The following is an 18,055-nucleotide window of genomic DNA, read 5'->3' as shown; positions in this document are numbered from 1 at the left end:
ATTGCATTAATTCTGTAGCCCTTTCAAAATGGTACTTTATAAATGTTTAATTTACTGAACTCTGTGATACTTTGGAATAAGGATCTAAGGTTTTACTGATTAAAAATTAGACTAAACTGATTTTACTTTCAGTTTAGTCTAATTTTTAATTTCCTTTGTATTTCTAGGTAATTTTGAGACCACGGGTGTAAACTGAGTATAGGACAGAAGGAAAAGTGACTTTTCCACTTTTACTTTGCCTACTGGAGCCTCGAAAGTCTCTTCTGTTTTTCAACAGCTAAAAAAATCATTCATACCAAAATGTGAACTAATATCCCTTTACACACTTTTGTTCTGGCAGGATTTGCTTTTCAACATTTTGAGCATTTTTTCCTTGTACAATTCATCCCACACTTTTAAAGGATGCAATATACATTTCAGATGTTTTGAAGGTGGTGATATTTTGTGGATTTGCCTTGTCTCCAATTGTCTCCATATGTGCCCAGTTATGATCCATTCAACATATCAGACACATAACCACTTACATTTACTGGTTGTCAAATAGGTATTGGCATATAGGTTTGGCATTTAATTATGTATTTTTTAGCAGATGATTTTCAATTCGGTGGTTTGGGGATAACAGGGAATTTTCTGCTTTGAGAGGTAATTAGGAAATTAATCTTTTGCTGGATAATGATGAATCCGGTGGTATGGTGACAAATTAGGAATTGGGTGGTTCGGTTAGGGGTGGCGCTGCGGGGTTGGCCGGGTCCTGCTCTCCGGCGGCTCTGGGGTCCGAGTCCCGCTTTGGGTGCCTTGCGATGGACTGGCATCCCGTCCTGGGTGTGTCCCCTCCTGCCTTATGCCCTGTGTTGTCGGGTTAGGCTCCGGTTTGCCGCGACCCTGCTCGGGGCAAGCGGTTTCTGTGTGTGTGTGTGTGTGTGTATATATTCATGGAAAATGTACATTTCAACACTTAACGCTAGATGGCGCTGCGGTCACGTGTAAAGCACCACAGTGCGACGACTGGAACGAGCGCACTGAGCTGCTCACTCACTAAAGCAGCGCTCAGTCCGACGGGGACAGTTCACGTCACACTCATTAAGACTATATGACCTATTTCGTCTTCTTCATTAAACAACCAAATTTATTACTATCGAGTGTATTTAAAGGTATGTGATTGTCTATTAAAATTAAATCGTTCAAATGTTACAATATGTAGCTCGATTTCTTGGGCGCTTTTTCCTCCACGTAGTAACCACTAAATCATGACATGTAATAAACATTAAAATATTTGACCTGTAGTGATGTTGACCAGGCGTTTTTTTTTTTTCCTTCTGAAAAAGAAAGGTGCTACAGGAGGGGGAGTAACAACCTGCCAGGTGTTCAGGGGAAGAAAATGTGTTGTAAAAGCAGCAATATTTAATGGTAAATTTGACAGCTGTACGGTAAAGTGGTTTTGCACTTGTTGATTTGAACATATGAATTTTTCATGACTTTTATTTGAAAGCAGACAAGTGATCGGCGCAGTTTGATTACTGATTGACTGATTAATAAACAGCACGACGGTTGGTGGGTTTGTAAGAGACATCCTCCTGGAAACGGTCATTCTTTATTCGGGAAAATTATCCGGTTGTAGCGCCAGACAAAGTACAGTGACAAACAAGAGAAGACGCACAAGTTAATGAGTAAATAAGCAAGGCAAGTGCAAGCTGAAGCACAATGTAACGTTTCAGCGAAAAGGGTTTGTCTTGGTTATAAACGAAGAAAAAAAAAACCTTCCCTTTGATTGTTTCTTTCCATTACGAGTCACGGGCCAGGGTTAAGGGTCCGATGCAGCTTAAAACATAACTCCTCATACAGAACTGTTCGATTATCGCCTCAGAGTTGAAAGTACCTTCCGCTAAGAAAATGAAGATGTTTTCATTTTACCGTAGAATAGAAATAGTATTTTCGGTGCAAATCGGACATATTCAATGTGTTTTAATCAACTGTTTCACAGGTGATCATTATGATAATACAGCAAAGAAAACAATACATTCTTGACGAGGGAAATCATTGGAAACACAGCGGCATTTCCAGTCCGTTATGAAATCCGGGACTCGGGAGGGCACCTGTACTTCCATACGATTTAATAAACCAGGGGAAACGGAATTCACCGTGGGATTTTTCCGTTTGCTTCGATTTGGCCCCTTCAGATCTAACTTTGTATACTTTTCGGGAGAGCTGAAATTCAAAGCTCCTGTTATGGGTATTAATAATTTATCGACGTATTTATTTAAGACGTGCATCTCAATGTTCTCTGACACTGACAAATTGTTCATCTGGTCTGGTGGTTGCACGTGAAAATGGCGGATCATGTCACAACCGTCCAGTTAGCGATAGAACCCGTGGCCAGGGCAGCTTTTCCACAAAGTTATGAGGGCGAATTAAGTTTTTCCTTCACGCACGGAGTACAAAACCGAAAACGTAACGAAAAATTATGATTACTGACACATGATCTGTGGCCACCCAACTTGCTTCACCCTATATTGTGGTTGCACTGCCACGTCTGAACATTCCCAAGGCAGCGCGCGACCCGCGTTCGCGCCGTGTAAAACGAACCCTGCCCACTCATTCACTAATTGCTTGTTATCGCGATTCCTCTAGAATTCAGAATGCGAGCGAGCGAGCGAGCGCGCGCGGGCCCAACGGACGGACCCCTCTCGCAGGCACCTGTAGACAGTCTCGCGCTCGCGCGTGACGGAGCGGCTCCAGCTGGGCGGAGTTGCTCGAGGTGAGACGAGCCGATGCTCTGTCACTTTCGCTTCTCTCTCCGCCACTGATGCGCGCGGCGCGGACTGAGGAGGGATGTGGTTCCCCCTCGTGGATACAATGAAGAGAGAGGAGTGCAGCTTTTAGTCGGACGAGAATTTCGCTGGGAAGTCGGAGGAAAGCGCTCCACAGGGTGAGTCACTGGTGAGTACAGCCGTCACGGGCAGAAACCAGTTAGTATGCACCACTAAACTAGTTAGTAAACTGGTAACGTGCACGTGCACTAGACTAGCAGCCCAGTAAAAGGATTCGAGTAGCCAGCCAGTGAACGGACTAGTAACGAGCCTTAATACGTTACATGTATTTATTTAGCAGATGCTTTTTTGTTTTGTCCAAAGCGACTTCCAATGAACTCTATCTATGTAGTGTTACTAGCCCACACACCTTAATTCACCAAGGTGACTTACACTGCTAGATACACTACGTGACAAAAAAAAAGCTGTGTTCACGTTCACGATTCGGTGGCTCTCAGTCTCAGTGTAACCCACTACTCACACAGTCGGACACATGATGTCATGATCTGCTGACTGGAGCGCAGAACAACTTTAACACTCACTTCGTTCGCTTGGACTCACGATCACACTTTCTCACACACGTCGCGAGCGCGTGCGTGGTCAGTTACGCAAACTCCGAATTCCGAGTACTGGGACAGAGACGATGAGGAGTGTGTTGGACGGTCCGTGTCACTCAGCGTGACAGTGTGTTACTGTGTAAACACATGGAGAGGCGCGCGCGCGTTGCGCTTTTAAATTCCGCAGCGGCGACAGCCGATCCTCAAGTGGAGCGCTCGCCCGTTCCCGCCTGATTACCTTGCTGTTCGTTGTCATGGTAAGCTTGTTCGGCTCGCTGTCATAGTAAAGAAGCGACAGACTCGCGTCGGCGGCGGACGCGGGACCGCGCGGTTGCTGCGCGCCATCGCGCGTCCTCCTGGAGCTCGTGCGGAAGCGCGCGAGGTGCGCGTGCAGGTAACCGAAGCACTCGGCGTCGATCGGCTGTAGAACGAAGTTCACCACAGACGCTGCTGACTGTGACACAGGGTGACAGATGACGGGGGTGACGGGCACAGTACTAACAGCATGGCCACACCAACACTGGCAACACAGGCAAAATGGAAACCAGTGACTAGTCAGTGAGTCTCTTGTGGTTAATACGACCAGTAGTGACTAGCAGGAAATTATTCTGTGGCGTTAATCTCCCAAATAAGAATGCCTGTGCAGTCCCTTCACCATTGCTCTATTCAGCTCTCTTAGCTGTTTGCACCCTTCATTTTCCATCTGTCATTTGGATTTCACTCAATTCATATCCAGAGCACTTTATAGGAACATCTGCACACCTGCTTTTTCATGAAAGTATCTAATCAGGTCAGGCGCTTCAGTTAATGTTCACATCAAATGCAAAAATGGTGTGAAAAAATGTGATCTTAGTGATTTTGACTGTGGCATAATTGTTGGTGCCAGACGGGCTGGTTTGAGTATTTCGGTAATTGCTGATCTCCTGGGACTTTCACACACAACAGTCTTCAGAGTTAAGTCGGAATGGTACGAAAAACAAAAAACATCCAGTGAGCAGTAGTTCTGCGGGTGGAAAAGCCTTGCTGATGAGAGAGGTCAGAGGAGAATGGCCAGACTGGTTCGAGCTGATAGATTACCACTCTGTACAACTGTGGTAAGCAGAAAAGCATCTCAGAATGCACAACATGTCGAACCTTGAGGCGGATGGGCTACGAGAGCAGAAGACCACATTGGGTTCTACTCCTGTCAGCCAAGAACAGAAAGCTGATGCTGCAGCTCACCAAAACTGGACAGCTGAAGACTGGAAAAACGTAGCGTGCTCTGGTGAATCTCGATTTCTGCTGAGGCATACAGATGGTAGGGTCAGAATTTGGCATCAGCAACATGAATCCATGAGCCCGACCTGCTTTGTGTCAACAGTCTAGGCTGGTGGTGGTGGTGGTGTAATGGTATGGGGAATGTTTTCTTGGCACGCTTTGGCCCCATTAATACCGATCAATCATCACTTGAATGCCACAGCCTATCTGAGTATTGCTGCTGGCCATGTGCATCCCTGTATGGCCGTAACTTACAAATCTTCTAATGGCTACTTCCAGTATGATAAAGCACCATGTTACAAAGCTAAAGTAGTCTCAATTTATGAACATGAGAATGAGTTCAGTTCCTCAGTAGCCTTCCCAGTCACTGGCTCTGAATCCAAAAGAACACCTCTGGGATGTGGTAGAACGGGAGGTTCGCGGCATAAATGTGCAGCTGACAAATCTGCAGAAATTGCGTGATGCAGTCACGTCAACATGGAGCAAAATATCGAAAGAATGTTTCCAACATCTTGTGGAGTCCATACTGTGAAGAACAGAGGCTGTTTTGAGAGCAAAGGGAGACCCTATGCAGTATTAGTGTGGTTTTCCTAATAAAGTGCTTTTTGTGTGTGTGTGTGTGTGTGTGTGTGTGTGTGTGTGTGTGTGTGTGTGTGTGTGTGTGTGTGTGTGTGTGTGTGTGTGTGTGTGTGTGTGTGTGTGTTTACAGTACGTAGGGGGGCGGTAGTGCAGTGGGTTTGACTGGGTCCTACTCTCCGGTGGGTCTGGGGTTCAAGTCCTGATTGGGATGCCCTGCAATAGACTGGCATCCTGTCCTGGGTGTGTCCCCTACCCCTCCAGCCTTACGCCCTGTGTTGCCGGGTTAGGCTCCGGCTCCTCATGACCCCATATGGGACAAGTGGTTTCAGATGGTGTGTGTGTGTATGTACAGTACAGTGCAAGGATTTTAGGCAGGTTTGAAAAACTGCTATAAAGTAAAAACTGCTTTTAAAAATAGAAATGTTAATACATACACTTTCAGAACCGCTTGTCCTATACAGGGTCACAAGGAACCGGAGCCTACCCGGCAACACAGGGCGTAAGGCCGGAGGGGGAGGGGACACACCCAGGACGGGACACCAGTCCGTCACAAGGCACCCCAAGTGGGACTTGAACCCCAGACCCACCGGAGAGCAGGACTGTGGTCCAACCCACTGCACCACCACACCCCCAAGTAGAAATGTTAATAGTTTTTTTTTTAATTAATAAAATGTGAAGTGAATGAACACAAGAAAAATCTATATCAAATCAATATTTGGTGTGGTCACCCTTTGCTTTTAAACCACCATCAGTTCTTCTTGGTACACTTGCACAAAGTCAGGGATTTTGTAAGCATATAGTCAGGTGTATGATTAACCAATTATACCAAACAGGAGCTAATGATCATCAATTTTATATGTAAATTGAAGCACAGTCATTAACTGAAACAGAAACAGCTGTGTAGGAGGGTTAAAACTGAGTGAGGAACAGTCAAACTCTATTACCAAGGTGAGGTTGCTGAAGATAATTTAATGTCAGAAGTTATACACCATAGCAAGCTTGAACACAGCGGCAAGACACAAGTTAGTTATACTGCATGAGCAAGGTCTCTCCCAGGCAGAAATTTCAAGGCAGACAGGTGTTTCCAGATGTGCTGTCCAAGCTCTTTTGAAGAAGCACAAAGAAACAGGCAACGCTGAGGACTGTAGATGCAGTGGACCTAGGTACACCCATCTACTGTCTGGAGAAGTCTGGTCAGAAGTGGTCTTCATGAAAGAATTTCTGCCAAAAAGCCATACCTCCGACGTGGGAACAAGGCCAAGTGACTCAACGATGCACGAAAAACAGGAACTGGGCTGCATAAAAATGGTAGCAGGTGCTCTGGACTGATGAGTCAAAATTTTAAGTATTTGGTTGCAGCAGAAGGCAGTTTGCTTGGAGAAGGCCTGAAGAGTGATACAAGAATGAGTGTCTGCAGGCAACAGTGAAGCATGGTGGAGGTTCCTTGCAAGTTTGGGGCTGCACTTCTGGAAATAGTTGGGGATTTGGTCAGAATTAATGTTCTCCTCAATGGTGAGAAGTACAGGTAGATGATTATCCATCATGCAATACCATCAGGGAGGCATCTGATTGGCGCCAGATTTATTCAGCGGCAGGAAAACGACCACAAACGTACAACCGAAGTCATTAAAAACTATCTTCGGCGTTAAGAAGAACAAGGAGTCCTCCAAGTGTTGGTATGGCCCCCACAGAGCCGTGATCTCAACATCGAGTTTGTCTGAGAGTACATGAAGAGACAGAAGCATTGGAGGATGCCTAAATCCACAGAAGAACTGTGGTTGGTTCTCGAAGATGTTTGGAACAACCTTCCTGCTGAGTTCCTACAAAAACTGCAAGTGTACATAGAACTGATGCTGTTTTGAAGGCAATGTGTGATCACACTAAATATTGATTTGATATAGATTTTTCTTCTGTTCAGTAACTTTGTTTTGTTAATTGATAAAATAAACTCTTAACACTTCTGTTTTTGAAAGCATTCTTATTTTACATTTTTTCACACCTGCCTAAAACCTTTGCATAATACTAATATATATATATATATATATATATATATATATATGTACACAGGAACAAAATATGTCTATAAAAATTTCTAAATGGTCTCAGTCTCTTTTCCTTGTAGGGAGAGCAGTAGAGCTTTTCTGGCTCTTTCTCCCCACAATCATACCTTTAAGAAAGGAAGTACAGTTTGAGTGCTGCCATCGCTGTTATAGTATTCTCTTCTGAGCCCCCTGCCTACACACTGTTGTGGCTCATGAAGCGGTCCACGCTCGTTGAGCTGGTGGCTTCTTTCTACAGTCAACCATCTTTTCCGAGCTTCCCCTTGCGCGGGTCAGACCAGCAACACAGCGGTCGGTCAGCCACCCAGCCGGACAGTGCGACAGGTGGCCGGCCTTCGTCACTTAGGATGCGTGTGGGGGGTAGGGCTCTGTCACTTCCCACACCACATTGCTCGGGCATCCCGCCACCTCGGGCGACACGTCAGTCCCACCTGCCAGTTCGATTACATTTTCGTTCTGACTCTTAAAAAAATTGATTGAGAGTTCATTCCATTTGCTAATTGAATGCTGTACCAAGTAGGATGTCCTGTAGTGCTGGTTTCTTTGTGCAAGGATTTTTTTTCCAATAATCACTTACCTTGGCTTTTCTAAAAAAGAATGATCAGCATTTTAGGGCCACAATTTTCAATATGTTCCTAACAAAGGTTATTAATCACTGACATCAGGCGTGTGCTTCATCAGTGTGATGTAGTGCTATGGGGTGCGAGGGGCTGGTTGTCTGCACTCTGTGTTGTCCTGACTGCAGTCTGAAAGGGACTATTTTTCACGCTGTTTTCTGAGACGGGCTCATGTCTGTCCCATTATGCCGCGGTTTGTCGTTTGTGCTGCATTCCAGTTGTTCTCTCATCCATTGACCTGAGACATCCAGTAATATGACGAGTTTCATTTTATACTTGTTTTTTCACTTACAAATGCAGAACAAAGAATTGTAATGCTACCATAATGCGAAGCTTAATTTGAAATGATGACATTGATCATTTATAATATATGTTTGGCTTTGCTTCTCGGTGGTCAGCAGTGTGTGTCAGTGGCTGAGGTTGAAAGGACAGAAGTTAAAACTGTAGACAGGAAACCAATATCTGTTTGACAAAAAAAATGCATTTAATGCCAAAATGCTTGGCCATTTGCAGTAGACTGGTGGTATTGTGTAATAATTAACAGGATTAGTGGCTGGTATTCTGGCTGACTGTGCAACCAGGGTCTTCTGTGCATGTGTATAGTATGTTTGAAGGGATACATAGTTTTCAGTTTGCTGGTGAGATACATTTTGAATGAAGAGTTTCGTTTCCTTGAAGAGTTTTTTTTTTTTTTTTTTGTTCCCTGTAGGGAAATTAACTGTACGAAATTAACTCGGATGATTTGCAGATACAGCTTACTAAATTAATGACCCACATCTGCATTTATTCTTTTTTATAATAAATTAGGCATGTGTTTTATTTTTGGATTATTGGACTCCGGAGATTTTAGGACCTAATATCTAGGTTCTCCTAGGTAGCCGTTATCTACAACCTCTCCCACATGTGAAGAGCAGTCAATCCTGTATCAGCGCAAAACAGACTGTTCCTACGCTGCTTTCTTGCTCAAGTAGCTGAAATATATACTGATGATTGTGCAAAAATGTAGGATTGATGGTTTGCAGTTGATCGATTTCTTGTCTGTGTACTTTCAAAAAAATTGATCGCTTTTCTGATCAGTCTGCTGATCAATAGCAGAATGTGTTCATCGGTGTGAAACTTGAACCTTGAAGACGCGATTGCTGCTCTCAAGAGGAATACACGCATCTACTTCATACACACTATGACAAGCCTGCTTTTCTCCAGGGCTCCTTTATGGTACTATGTGGCCTGTTCTCCGGCAGACGCTATCATTTTATGGGTATTTAAAGACAGTATGTCAGTTGTGGTCAAATTCTCCACCAAGCTGTGGCCTCATCTTTCAAAATGCTGCCATGACAGGCATTGCCAAAAAGGATCCCCATTAATTTAATATGATAAACCAGCTGCGTTTCCAGTGCACTGTAATAAAGGGTTTCAGAGACACTAAATGAAATCTCTCTCTTAAGATAGGCCTTCCATGACGGCACTGGAAGTAGACTGGTGCAACTTCACAATTCCCCTCCGCTGAGCCACTCCCACTCCCGGGGTAATTGGTCTATTTCCAGCAGCCAATCACCTCCCAGCACAAGCGGTTGAGACAGGTAAGGGGTAATTGTATACTGCGCTGCAGACCAGGTAAATAATGTTTAGTCGTCTTGATGGATTGCATGACCCGTAGTTTCCACTCTGCAGCCCATGCTGTCTTTTGGATGATGCTGTTGTGTTCGTCTCGCTTCGAGTTTCCATCACGTCAGACTCCGAGACTGGGGGCGGGCCTCGAGTGGGGCTGTTACCACAAAAGTACTACTTAAGGACAGGGCAGGAGGGGGCATCTTGTGTGCGGTGTATATATCTAGGCTGGTGTAAGCATCCCTCCAGCTCTCTTGCCGCAAAAACGGTGGTGAATGTGAACGTGGGAACAACTCCTGAACTCAGATGTTGGATGGACTGAAAGAATGCCTGGGGACATGGGGTGAGATTTGTTGGCACAGTTTGACAGTTTTTAACGTATAGCTACAAGGTTCACACTGCGGACTTCTTTTTCTGTCCAATAGTATTGTGGAGGCATAAAAACAAAAAGCTTATCTTTAAAAAGTTAGTAGGCCAGTGTGGCTAATTTTAGGGGCTTGAGTATAACCACATTTAACTCGCTGTGCATTTACCGTAATAACTGAAACACTTTTAGTGTGTGCTTCTTACTTTAGGGAATTGATGACTCTTCTTTGGGGCTGATCTTTTTGGGGAGACAGCTCTGGTGTTTGAGAATATAATCAGGGCTCTTTTGAGCTCTCTTTAGTCTGCTGGCACTTCTAATTCGGAAGTGTTGAACTGTGCCGTCAAAACGACGCTCGTGAGAATGCAATGTGAGGGTGGGAAGTTCACACCCAAACCTCCCTGTACCAGAGAGTGTCCTCACTATCCTGGGAGTATGACACAGAGCACATGCACCAGCATGCCCTGGTCTGCGGAGGGGGTCCCAATCATCCTGCCTGCAAGGGACGCAGGTCATAAAACGAGTAACTTCGCAGTTCTGAATCCTGTGATGGGGCTTCTTCTAAATATGTAGAGTTTGAAGTGTGCTTTGTGGACTCATGCTAACAGCAGTGTCACAGATGACTGTTGGTGTGTCTGCATAGACCTTTTCTTGTCTTCCATCTGTAAGGTCACTTTTTCCTGTACCAAACGCAAACATAGACCTTTTTTTCCCTTCCGATCTGAAGCTGTCGACCCAAAGAACAAGACGAAGTGGGTATTTGTGGCCTGTGGGTGTTCCAGCTGCCAGCCTTTGCGTTTGATGTGTGTTTGTGCTGCAGAGGTCGAGGGGCATGTCGGGGGGAGGAGGGACCTGGGCAATGGGGAATAGAGACCCCTTTTTGGTCTCTTAGCAACAGGAGTCCTCATTTAATTCCACATTGTAATTTGCACCTCCCGTCTAGGTTTTTACCTGGCTCACTGTGTGTTTCTTGAATGCAGTATTTTATGGGTTTATTTCTTAAGTTGCAGAGACACAGCAAGACGTGATATTAATGCAATTCTCACAATGTGACGCTGAAATTTAGATTTAGTGCCGAATACATTTCAGATCCTTTTAGCAATGTGACCTTGTGCCGGAGTGTGGGTCTTAGAGAGTTGTAAACATCAGAGAAGAATATGGACTTGAGAAAATGACAATGAGTTCCTTTTGTGTTAAACCATATAGCCCAGGTTGCAGATCAGTGTTGGAGAACAAATGGATTGACTGAAAAGTGTGAAGAGTTTTTTGTTTTTTCCAAATCTTTAAGCTCCTCAGGGTTGGGGACCTTTTCGTCTTCAAAGTACCTTTCTTCACATTCTGTTCACTTCTTGCAGCGCTCCAAAAACTTCTCAAAGACATGGAGCAGTGAACTTTTTTTAACGTCATTTTCAAGGTAGTGGCTGTACCTTTTTTTTCTTTCCCCACCTGTTCATCCATCCATCCATCTTCCTCCGCTTTATCCGGGGCCGGGTCGCGGGGGCAGCAGTCCGAGCAGAGTACTCCAGACTTCCCTCTCCCCGCACACCTCCTCCAGTTCCTCTGGGGGAACCCCAAGGCGTTCCCAGGCCAGCCGGGAGACATAGTCTCTCCAACGTGTCCTGGGTCTGCCCCGAGGCCTCCTCCCAGTGGGACAAGCCCGGAACACCTCCCCAGGGAGGCGTCCAGGAGGCATCCGGAACAGATGCCCGAGCCACCTCAACTGGCTCCTCTCGATGCGGAGGAGCAGCGGCTCTACTCCGAGCTCCTCCCGGGTGACTGAGCTCCTCACCCTATCCCTAAGGGTGCGCCCAGCCACTCTGCGGAGGAAACTCATTTCTGCCGCTTGTATCCGCGATCTCATTCTTTCGGTCATGATCCAGAGTTCATGACCATAGGTGAGGGTAGGAACGTAGATCGACCGGTAAATTGAGAGCTTCGCCTTACGACTCAGCTCCCTCTTCACCACAACAGACCGGTACAATGACCGCATTACTGCGGACGCCGCACCGATCCGCCTGTCAACCTGCCGCTCCATTTTTCCCTCACTCGTGAACAAGACCCCGAGATACTTAAACTCCTCCACTTGAGGGAGCAACTCCCCCCTAACCCGGAGGGAGCAATCCACCTTTTTCCGACTGAGAACCATGGCCTCGGATTTGGAGGTGCTGATTCTCATCCCCGCCGCTTCGCACTCGGCTGCAAACCTCCCCAGTGCACGCTGCAAGTCTTGATTCGATGAAGCCAACAGGACCACATCGTCCGCAAAAAGCAGAGACGAGATCTCGCGGCCACCAAAGCAGACACCCTCCGTTCCCTGACTGTGCCTAGAAATTCTGTCCATAAAGATAATGAACAGAATCGGTGACAAAGGGCAGCCCTGGCGGAGTCCAACATGCACCGGGAAAAGGTCTGACTTACTGCCGGCAATGCGAACCAAGCTCCTGCTCCGGTCATACAGGGAACGAACAGCCCGTAGCAACGAGCCCCGAACCCCATAATCCCGAAGTACCCCCCACAGGATGCCACGAGGGACACGGTCGAATGCCTTCTCCAGGTCCACAAAACACATATGGACTGGTTGGGCAAACTCCCACGAACCCTCCAACACCCTAGTGAGGGTATAGAGCTGGTCCAGTGTTCCACGGCCAGGGCGAAAACCGCATTGCTCCTCCTGGATCCGAGGTTCGACTATCAGTCGGATTCTCCTTTCCAGTACCCTGGCATAGACTTTCCCAGGGAGGCTAAGGAGTGTGATCCCCCTGTAGTTGGAACACAATCTCCGGTCCCCCTTCTTAAAAAGAGGGACCACCACCCCGGTCTGCCAGTCCAGGGGCACCGTTCCCGAACTCCACGCGATGCTGCAGAGGCGTGTCAGCCAAGACAGCCCCACAACATCCAGAGACTTGAGAAACTCGGGGCGGATCTCATCCACCCCCGGAGCCTTGCCACCGAGGAGTTTTTTGACTACCTCAGCAACTTCAGCCAGGGTAATGGACGAGTCCCCCTCCGAGTCCCCAGCCTCAGCTTCCTCTACGGAAGGCGTGTCGGAGGGATTGAGGAGATCCTCAAAGTACTCCTTCCACCGCCCGAGAACATCCTCAGCTGAGGTCAGCAGCGCACCACTTCCACTGTAAACAGTGTTCGTGGAACACCGCTTCCCCCCTCTGAGTCGCCGGACGGTTTGCCAGAATCTCTTTGAGGCCGACCGAAAGTCTTCCTCCATGGCCTCACCGAACTCCTCCCAAGCCCGAGTTTTTGCCGCGGCGACTGCCAGAGCCGCGCTCCGTTTGGCCCGTCGGTACCTGTCAGCTGCTTCAGGAGTCCCATGAGCCAGCCAGGCCCGATAGAACTCCTTCTTCAGCTTGACGGCATCCCTTACTTCCGGTGTCCACCACCGTGTTCGGGGATTGCCGCCGCGACAGGCACCGGAGACCTTATGGCCGCAGCTCCGCACCGCCGCACCGACAATGGAGGAGCGGAACATAGTCCATTCGGACTCAATGTCCCCCACCTCCCTCGGGACCTGGTTGAAGCTCTGTCGGAGGTGGGAGTTGAAGACCTCTCTGACAGGGGCCTCCGCCAAACGTTCCCAACAGATCCTCACTATGCGTTTGGGCCTGCCAGGTCTATCCAGCTTTTTCCCCCGCCATCGAATCCAACTCACCACCAGGTGGTGATCAGTTGACAGCTCAGCCCCTCTCTTCACCCGAGTGTCCAAGACATATGGCCGAAGGTCAGAAGAAACGACTACAAAGTCGATCATCGACCTCCGACCTAGGGTGTCCTGGTGCCAAGTGCACTGGTGGACACCCTTATGCATGAACATGGTGTTCGTTATGGATAAACCGCGACTAGCACAGAAATCCAATAACAACTCACCACTCGGGTTCAGATCAGGGAGGTTCTGTTCATCAGATGAAAATTTCTTTCCCCACAATTTTTTTTTGCAGTAGCGCAAAAATGAATTGGGGTTATCTTAGGACTGCAATGAGGATGTTCCAATGAAGTTGCACCAGTTTCTTTCAGTGCTGCCAGTCACTTGTAGCTGCCATTACAAAATGTGGATTAAGCTATTGGGTGTGGCAATATACAGTAAGGACTAAAACAATCAAGTCCTGCTGATGTACAGCCGCAAAGCCATGACCTTGACTCTCTGCCTAGCTGCAGCACAAACAGGACTCGAGGAGTATGGTTGGCCTCCAAACTGTTCGGTCAGCCTTTGTAATAGCAGAGTTTTTGACAAACTGTTCCTGTACACACATTAAAACAATACCTCTTTACATGGCATCTTTGGTTTTTTGGGTCCTCTGTCATAGTGGATATGAACATGATCTTGCCGTTTTGGTGTTGCTTACTCCGTTTATTTATCAGTTTGTTTCAATCAGCCATTTGGTCTGAACTGGCTGTTGCCACCGTTTGTGTCTTGTTGCCGTGAGAATACGTTTGACAGATAATTGTATACCTGCATGTTAGGCACTGGCTCTCGCAGTGTGACTGTAGATGTTCCTTTGTGTTACATGCTGGCTGTGGGATATGGGTGGGTGACCGTCTCCTTTTGTGCGTTGGAGCAAGAGCTGTGTTGTGTGCACTGTGATGTTTGTCTGTGTGCTGTAGGTCGGGGGAGGACTTCGTTGCTGGCTGACATGGCCTACACTCTGGGCAGCGAGACAAGCCAAGGCCCTGCCATTGGGTCCCAGTACTGTGTCACCAGGGTGGAGCTCTCTGTGTCTGGGGGTAACCTGCTGGACCGAGACGTCACATCGAAGTCGGATCCTTTCTGCGTGCTGTTCCTGGAGGTGGACGGCAATTGGGTGGAGGTGAGAAGGGCTGTTTGAGTGAGGAAAAAGGAGGGATGAGGATAAGTATAGACTGTGATGGGATGTACCCTGTTCCCACTTCCACTAAGACTTAAGTTCCCTCCCCCACTTTCAGTACAAATTTAAATGCTTTCTGGTATGTGCTGATTTATTACCAGTACAGATGGAAGTGATGTACAGTATGTGTTCCTCCTTTTTTAAGCGATAGCAGTTAAATGCTCTGCATTGGGCTGTCCCCCAAATTGAATTAGAATACTGCTTCTGGAGATAAGAGATTGGAAATATATGCAACATACATCATTCTCGTCCCTCGTATCCATCCTCCAGGGAGGAACAGTGTGCATACCTCATCTTGACGGACTGAACACCTGTCATTGTTGGAGAACATCTTGTACTGACCAGTGTTTCTATCATGAAGGGGAAGGTGGCCAACTGCTTTTTTGTTGATGTTTATATTATTCATATTGGTGTTCATGATTGCTGTCATCACTTTTGTTTAACCAATCTATAGTCGTGATATATGTAAACAATTTGTCATTTGTGTTAATGCTTTGACATGATGAGACAGTACAGTCATATGGTATTAGGTGTAGTAATACACTACCCTTGTACCTTTTCTTGTTTACGTTTACATTTATTTATTTAGCACACTCTTTTCTCCAAAGCGACTTCCAATGAACTCTATGTACTGTTACCAGTGTTGTTAGAGGAAAGGTGATGGAAGTCTGATTGAGAGGTTGTATTGGAGGAGTGAGCTGGGTGATGTGGTATGGAAGCCACATCACCCGTCTCACTCCTCCAAGACAAACCATTAAGGTGATGAACATGAGCCTGCATTGCAATAGGGTAAATTTAAGGCTTTTAGGGAGGATGCAGAATCCACAAACGTTTCTTTTATTTTTGGTGCAAATGAGCTATGCTGGGAAAATGACTCGACATCTCTGTCAGATTTTAATAGCAGACTTCGTACCTCTGAATCTCACATCACAAATCCTTTTCTGCTAAATGCCCTTACCTGGAGCCCAGCCTAGCACTGGGTAGCAGGTAAGCACCAGGCGCGATTAACGTGGAACTGCATTGGTAATATGTCCATGCAGCACAGGTCTGATTAGAACACGGGTACACTGGTTGCCAGGGAAACGATGGAAGCGTGGTCTGTGTTCGAACAGAGGCGGAGGAAAAGAGAAATAGTCGGCTGTAGCAGGAAAGAACTCCTTTGAAGAAACAGAAAAGCGGCGTTTAAACCAGCAAAGTGGAGAGCGAGTCAGGGAGAGAGGTGTTGGGGGGGAGCTCATTAAAAAATCTTGGAGAAAGAAGGACGAGGCAGGAGAAACAGCATTAGTTAGATGTCTGTACATTAGTAAAATTAAATTTGGTAAAATTTGAGGAAGTCAGTAAAAGGCAGTAAGGACATGGTGATTCAAAGGACAAAGTACAAATGTCAATTTTTCGATAAAAACATTTTTTAGACACAAAGGCTTGTTTGGTGTAAGCCTGTCATGTTCACAGTATGTATTAATGATGTGATACGAAACATCTGCAAAGTCATTTGCATGTTGAACTGATGTTTTTGTGATATTAAGAAAGATTAACCAAATTTGTGTGGGGTGAAATGAATGTGACAGTGGCTTAGTGCAGAGGGGAAGGGCAGTGAAATACGTCTTGCAAGCCGCTATACCCTCTACCTCCTGCTGAGCCTCCAGCAGGTACGTAAGGGCAGGAAGGGTCTCCCGCCACGGGTGTGGTGTCTGCTGTGTGACGGAACATGCCTGTGAACGGCAACGCAGCCAGCCTGCCCTGCGTGTGGTCTGTGCTCTTGCCACCCTGAGCTTTGTGAAGCTGACTCACTCCCACAGGCGCTGTAACACTATATTTTTAACTCTGTGAGCGAGAGATAGACTGCCGCATGTGTTGTCTCTGTGTGTATGTGTGCGTGCATGCATGCGTGTTTGAGTATGCTGTGTGTTGCTAAGAAAGAATGCAATCGCTTTAGTAACACCGAATGTAAGGGCCCCAGTTTGACTTGAAAGGAGTAGTTGTGGTAAGATAATAAAAAGTTGTGATCGCTACTGATCATAGTCAACTGTACCCTGGTATTAAAAAGGAATTTAATGAAAATATCGCATGAAATTAATTTAGTGACTCTTTATACAGTTTTCTAAATGCTGAAAGGAAACTTACTTGGCCTTTGATTTCTAAAATACTTATAGTGTGTGCTTATTTCGTTACAGATGTTTTTTTACAGTTTGATCTAGAAGTCATTCTCAGGAGAAAGTATGAAACTTTACACTCTCTGTCATTGATTCAGTGACTAATTTGGAGGCTTGGGGCCTGTAAGAATATACAGCTAGGACAAATTAAGTCCACATCATTGGTCTTCTATGAGCAACAAGTGTCACAGGAGAATAAAAGTAATCTTTCAGCATCAGATGTGTGCCCAGAATAGTGCCCTAGTGCACTTAGTTATGGGTTAAATGAAGTGTTTACTTGTGGATGAGAGGTGAGATGGATTTAAAGAGGTTCACTTCACTTTGGCTCATCCAGTTCTGTGTGTGGTGAGGTACCATTTGTGTTGAGCATTGCTGGATTAGTGTAGAGGTGTCAGCTGTGTTAAGAAACAAGTGTGATGACACTCAGGCGATGACTGCTCAAGGGACAGGAAGGGGGTGGGGAGGGGTTGACAGATGCCAAGGAGGCCACTGGAGCAGAGCTTCTCAAACTTTGTCATACTGAGACCTTCTGAAATATGATAATCTGACAAGAACTCACAAAAAACTAATATATAGCACTGGCAGGAAATGTACAGAACAATAAAATTTTCGGTAAACAAGTTTATTTTCCCTTCAGCATGCTATGGCCCAACTGGACTCACTTGCATACCCAGATAGGGCTCTGGACCCCAGTTTGAAAAGCACAGAACTGGAGCCTGGATTCCAATCCAAAAGCAGAAGGAAAAATTTAAATGAATACAGGTCTTCTACCACTGAGCCACAGCTTTCCGCCGTTATGTCACCAAAACCCAACGTGCACAGCCAGGCTCGATGCACAGACTCCATCCACCAAACGCAGCCACTTAGCATCGTTGGTACATCACTGCCAGTATTCATGGGATTTTTCCCTTTATATTTATTCATTTAGCAGACACTTTTCTCTAAAGTAATGCAAAATGGTTACTATGTAGTATTTAAGTATTTACCTAACACCTTTGTCTAAGGTGTCTTACAGTACTGATGCACTACACTAAACAGCGTACCCTATGCAAACGTGACAGGCTGACTGGGGATGGAACCCACATCCAGTTGCACAGGCTAGGCACTGGAAGGCTCCAGCAATACTTGCTACATCACTGTGCCACCCAGTTTAAAAATATTTTGCTTTATACTTGGGCC

At 46.2% G+C, this 18,055-nt stretch overlaps 1 protein-coding gene across 8 annotated transcripts in view; it reads left to right on the top strand.

Annotated features, from left to right (window-relative positions):
• The first annotated feature begins 2,719 nt into the window (after positions 1 to 2,719).
• Positions 2,720 to 18,055, top strand: part of cpne2 (copine II) — a 36,583-nt gene continuing 21,247 nt past the window's right edge. Inside the window, exons 1-3 of one of the 8 annotated variants that reach the window (XM_018726654.1) lie at positions 2,720 to 2,926; positions 9,327 to 9,457; positions 14,464 to 14,666. In XM_018726654.1, the coding sequence (XP_018582170.1) occupies positions 14,493 to 14,666 (174 nt within the window). In that variant the 5' untranslated portion in view covers positions 2,720 to 2,926; positions 9,327 to 9,457; positions 14,464 to 14,492. Of the gene's footprint in view, positions 2,938 to 3,601; positions 3,622 to 3,663; positions 3,759 to 3,786; positions 3,923 to 9,322; positions 9,458 to 14,463; positions 14,667 to 18,055 lie in introns of those variants that run through there. The other 7 variants (XM_018726650.1, XM_018726652.1, XM_018726657.1 and 4 more) reach the window with 7 other exon arrangements.

The sequence above is a fragment of the Scleropages formosus genome, chromosome 7, assembly GCF_900964775.1.
Source record: "Scleropages formosus chromosome 7, fSclFor1.1, whole genome shotgun sequence".
NCBI lineage: Eukaryota > Metazoa > Chordata > Actinopteri > Osteoglossiformes > Osteoglossidae > Scleropages > Scleropages formosus.
Note: the sequence above shows the minus strand (reverse complement) of the source record. Positions and strands in the feature narration are given on the sequence as shown.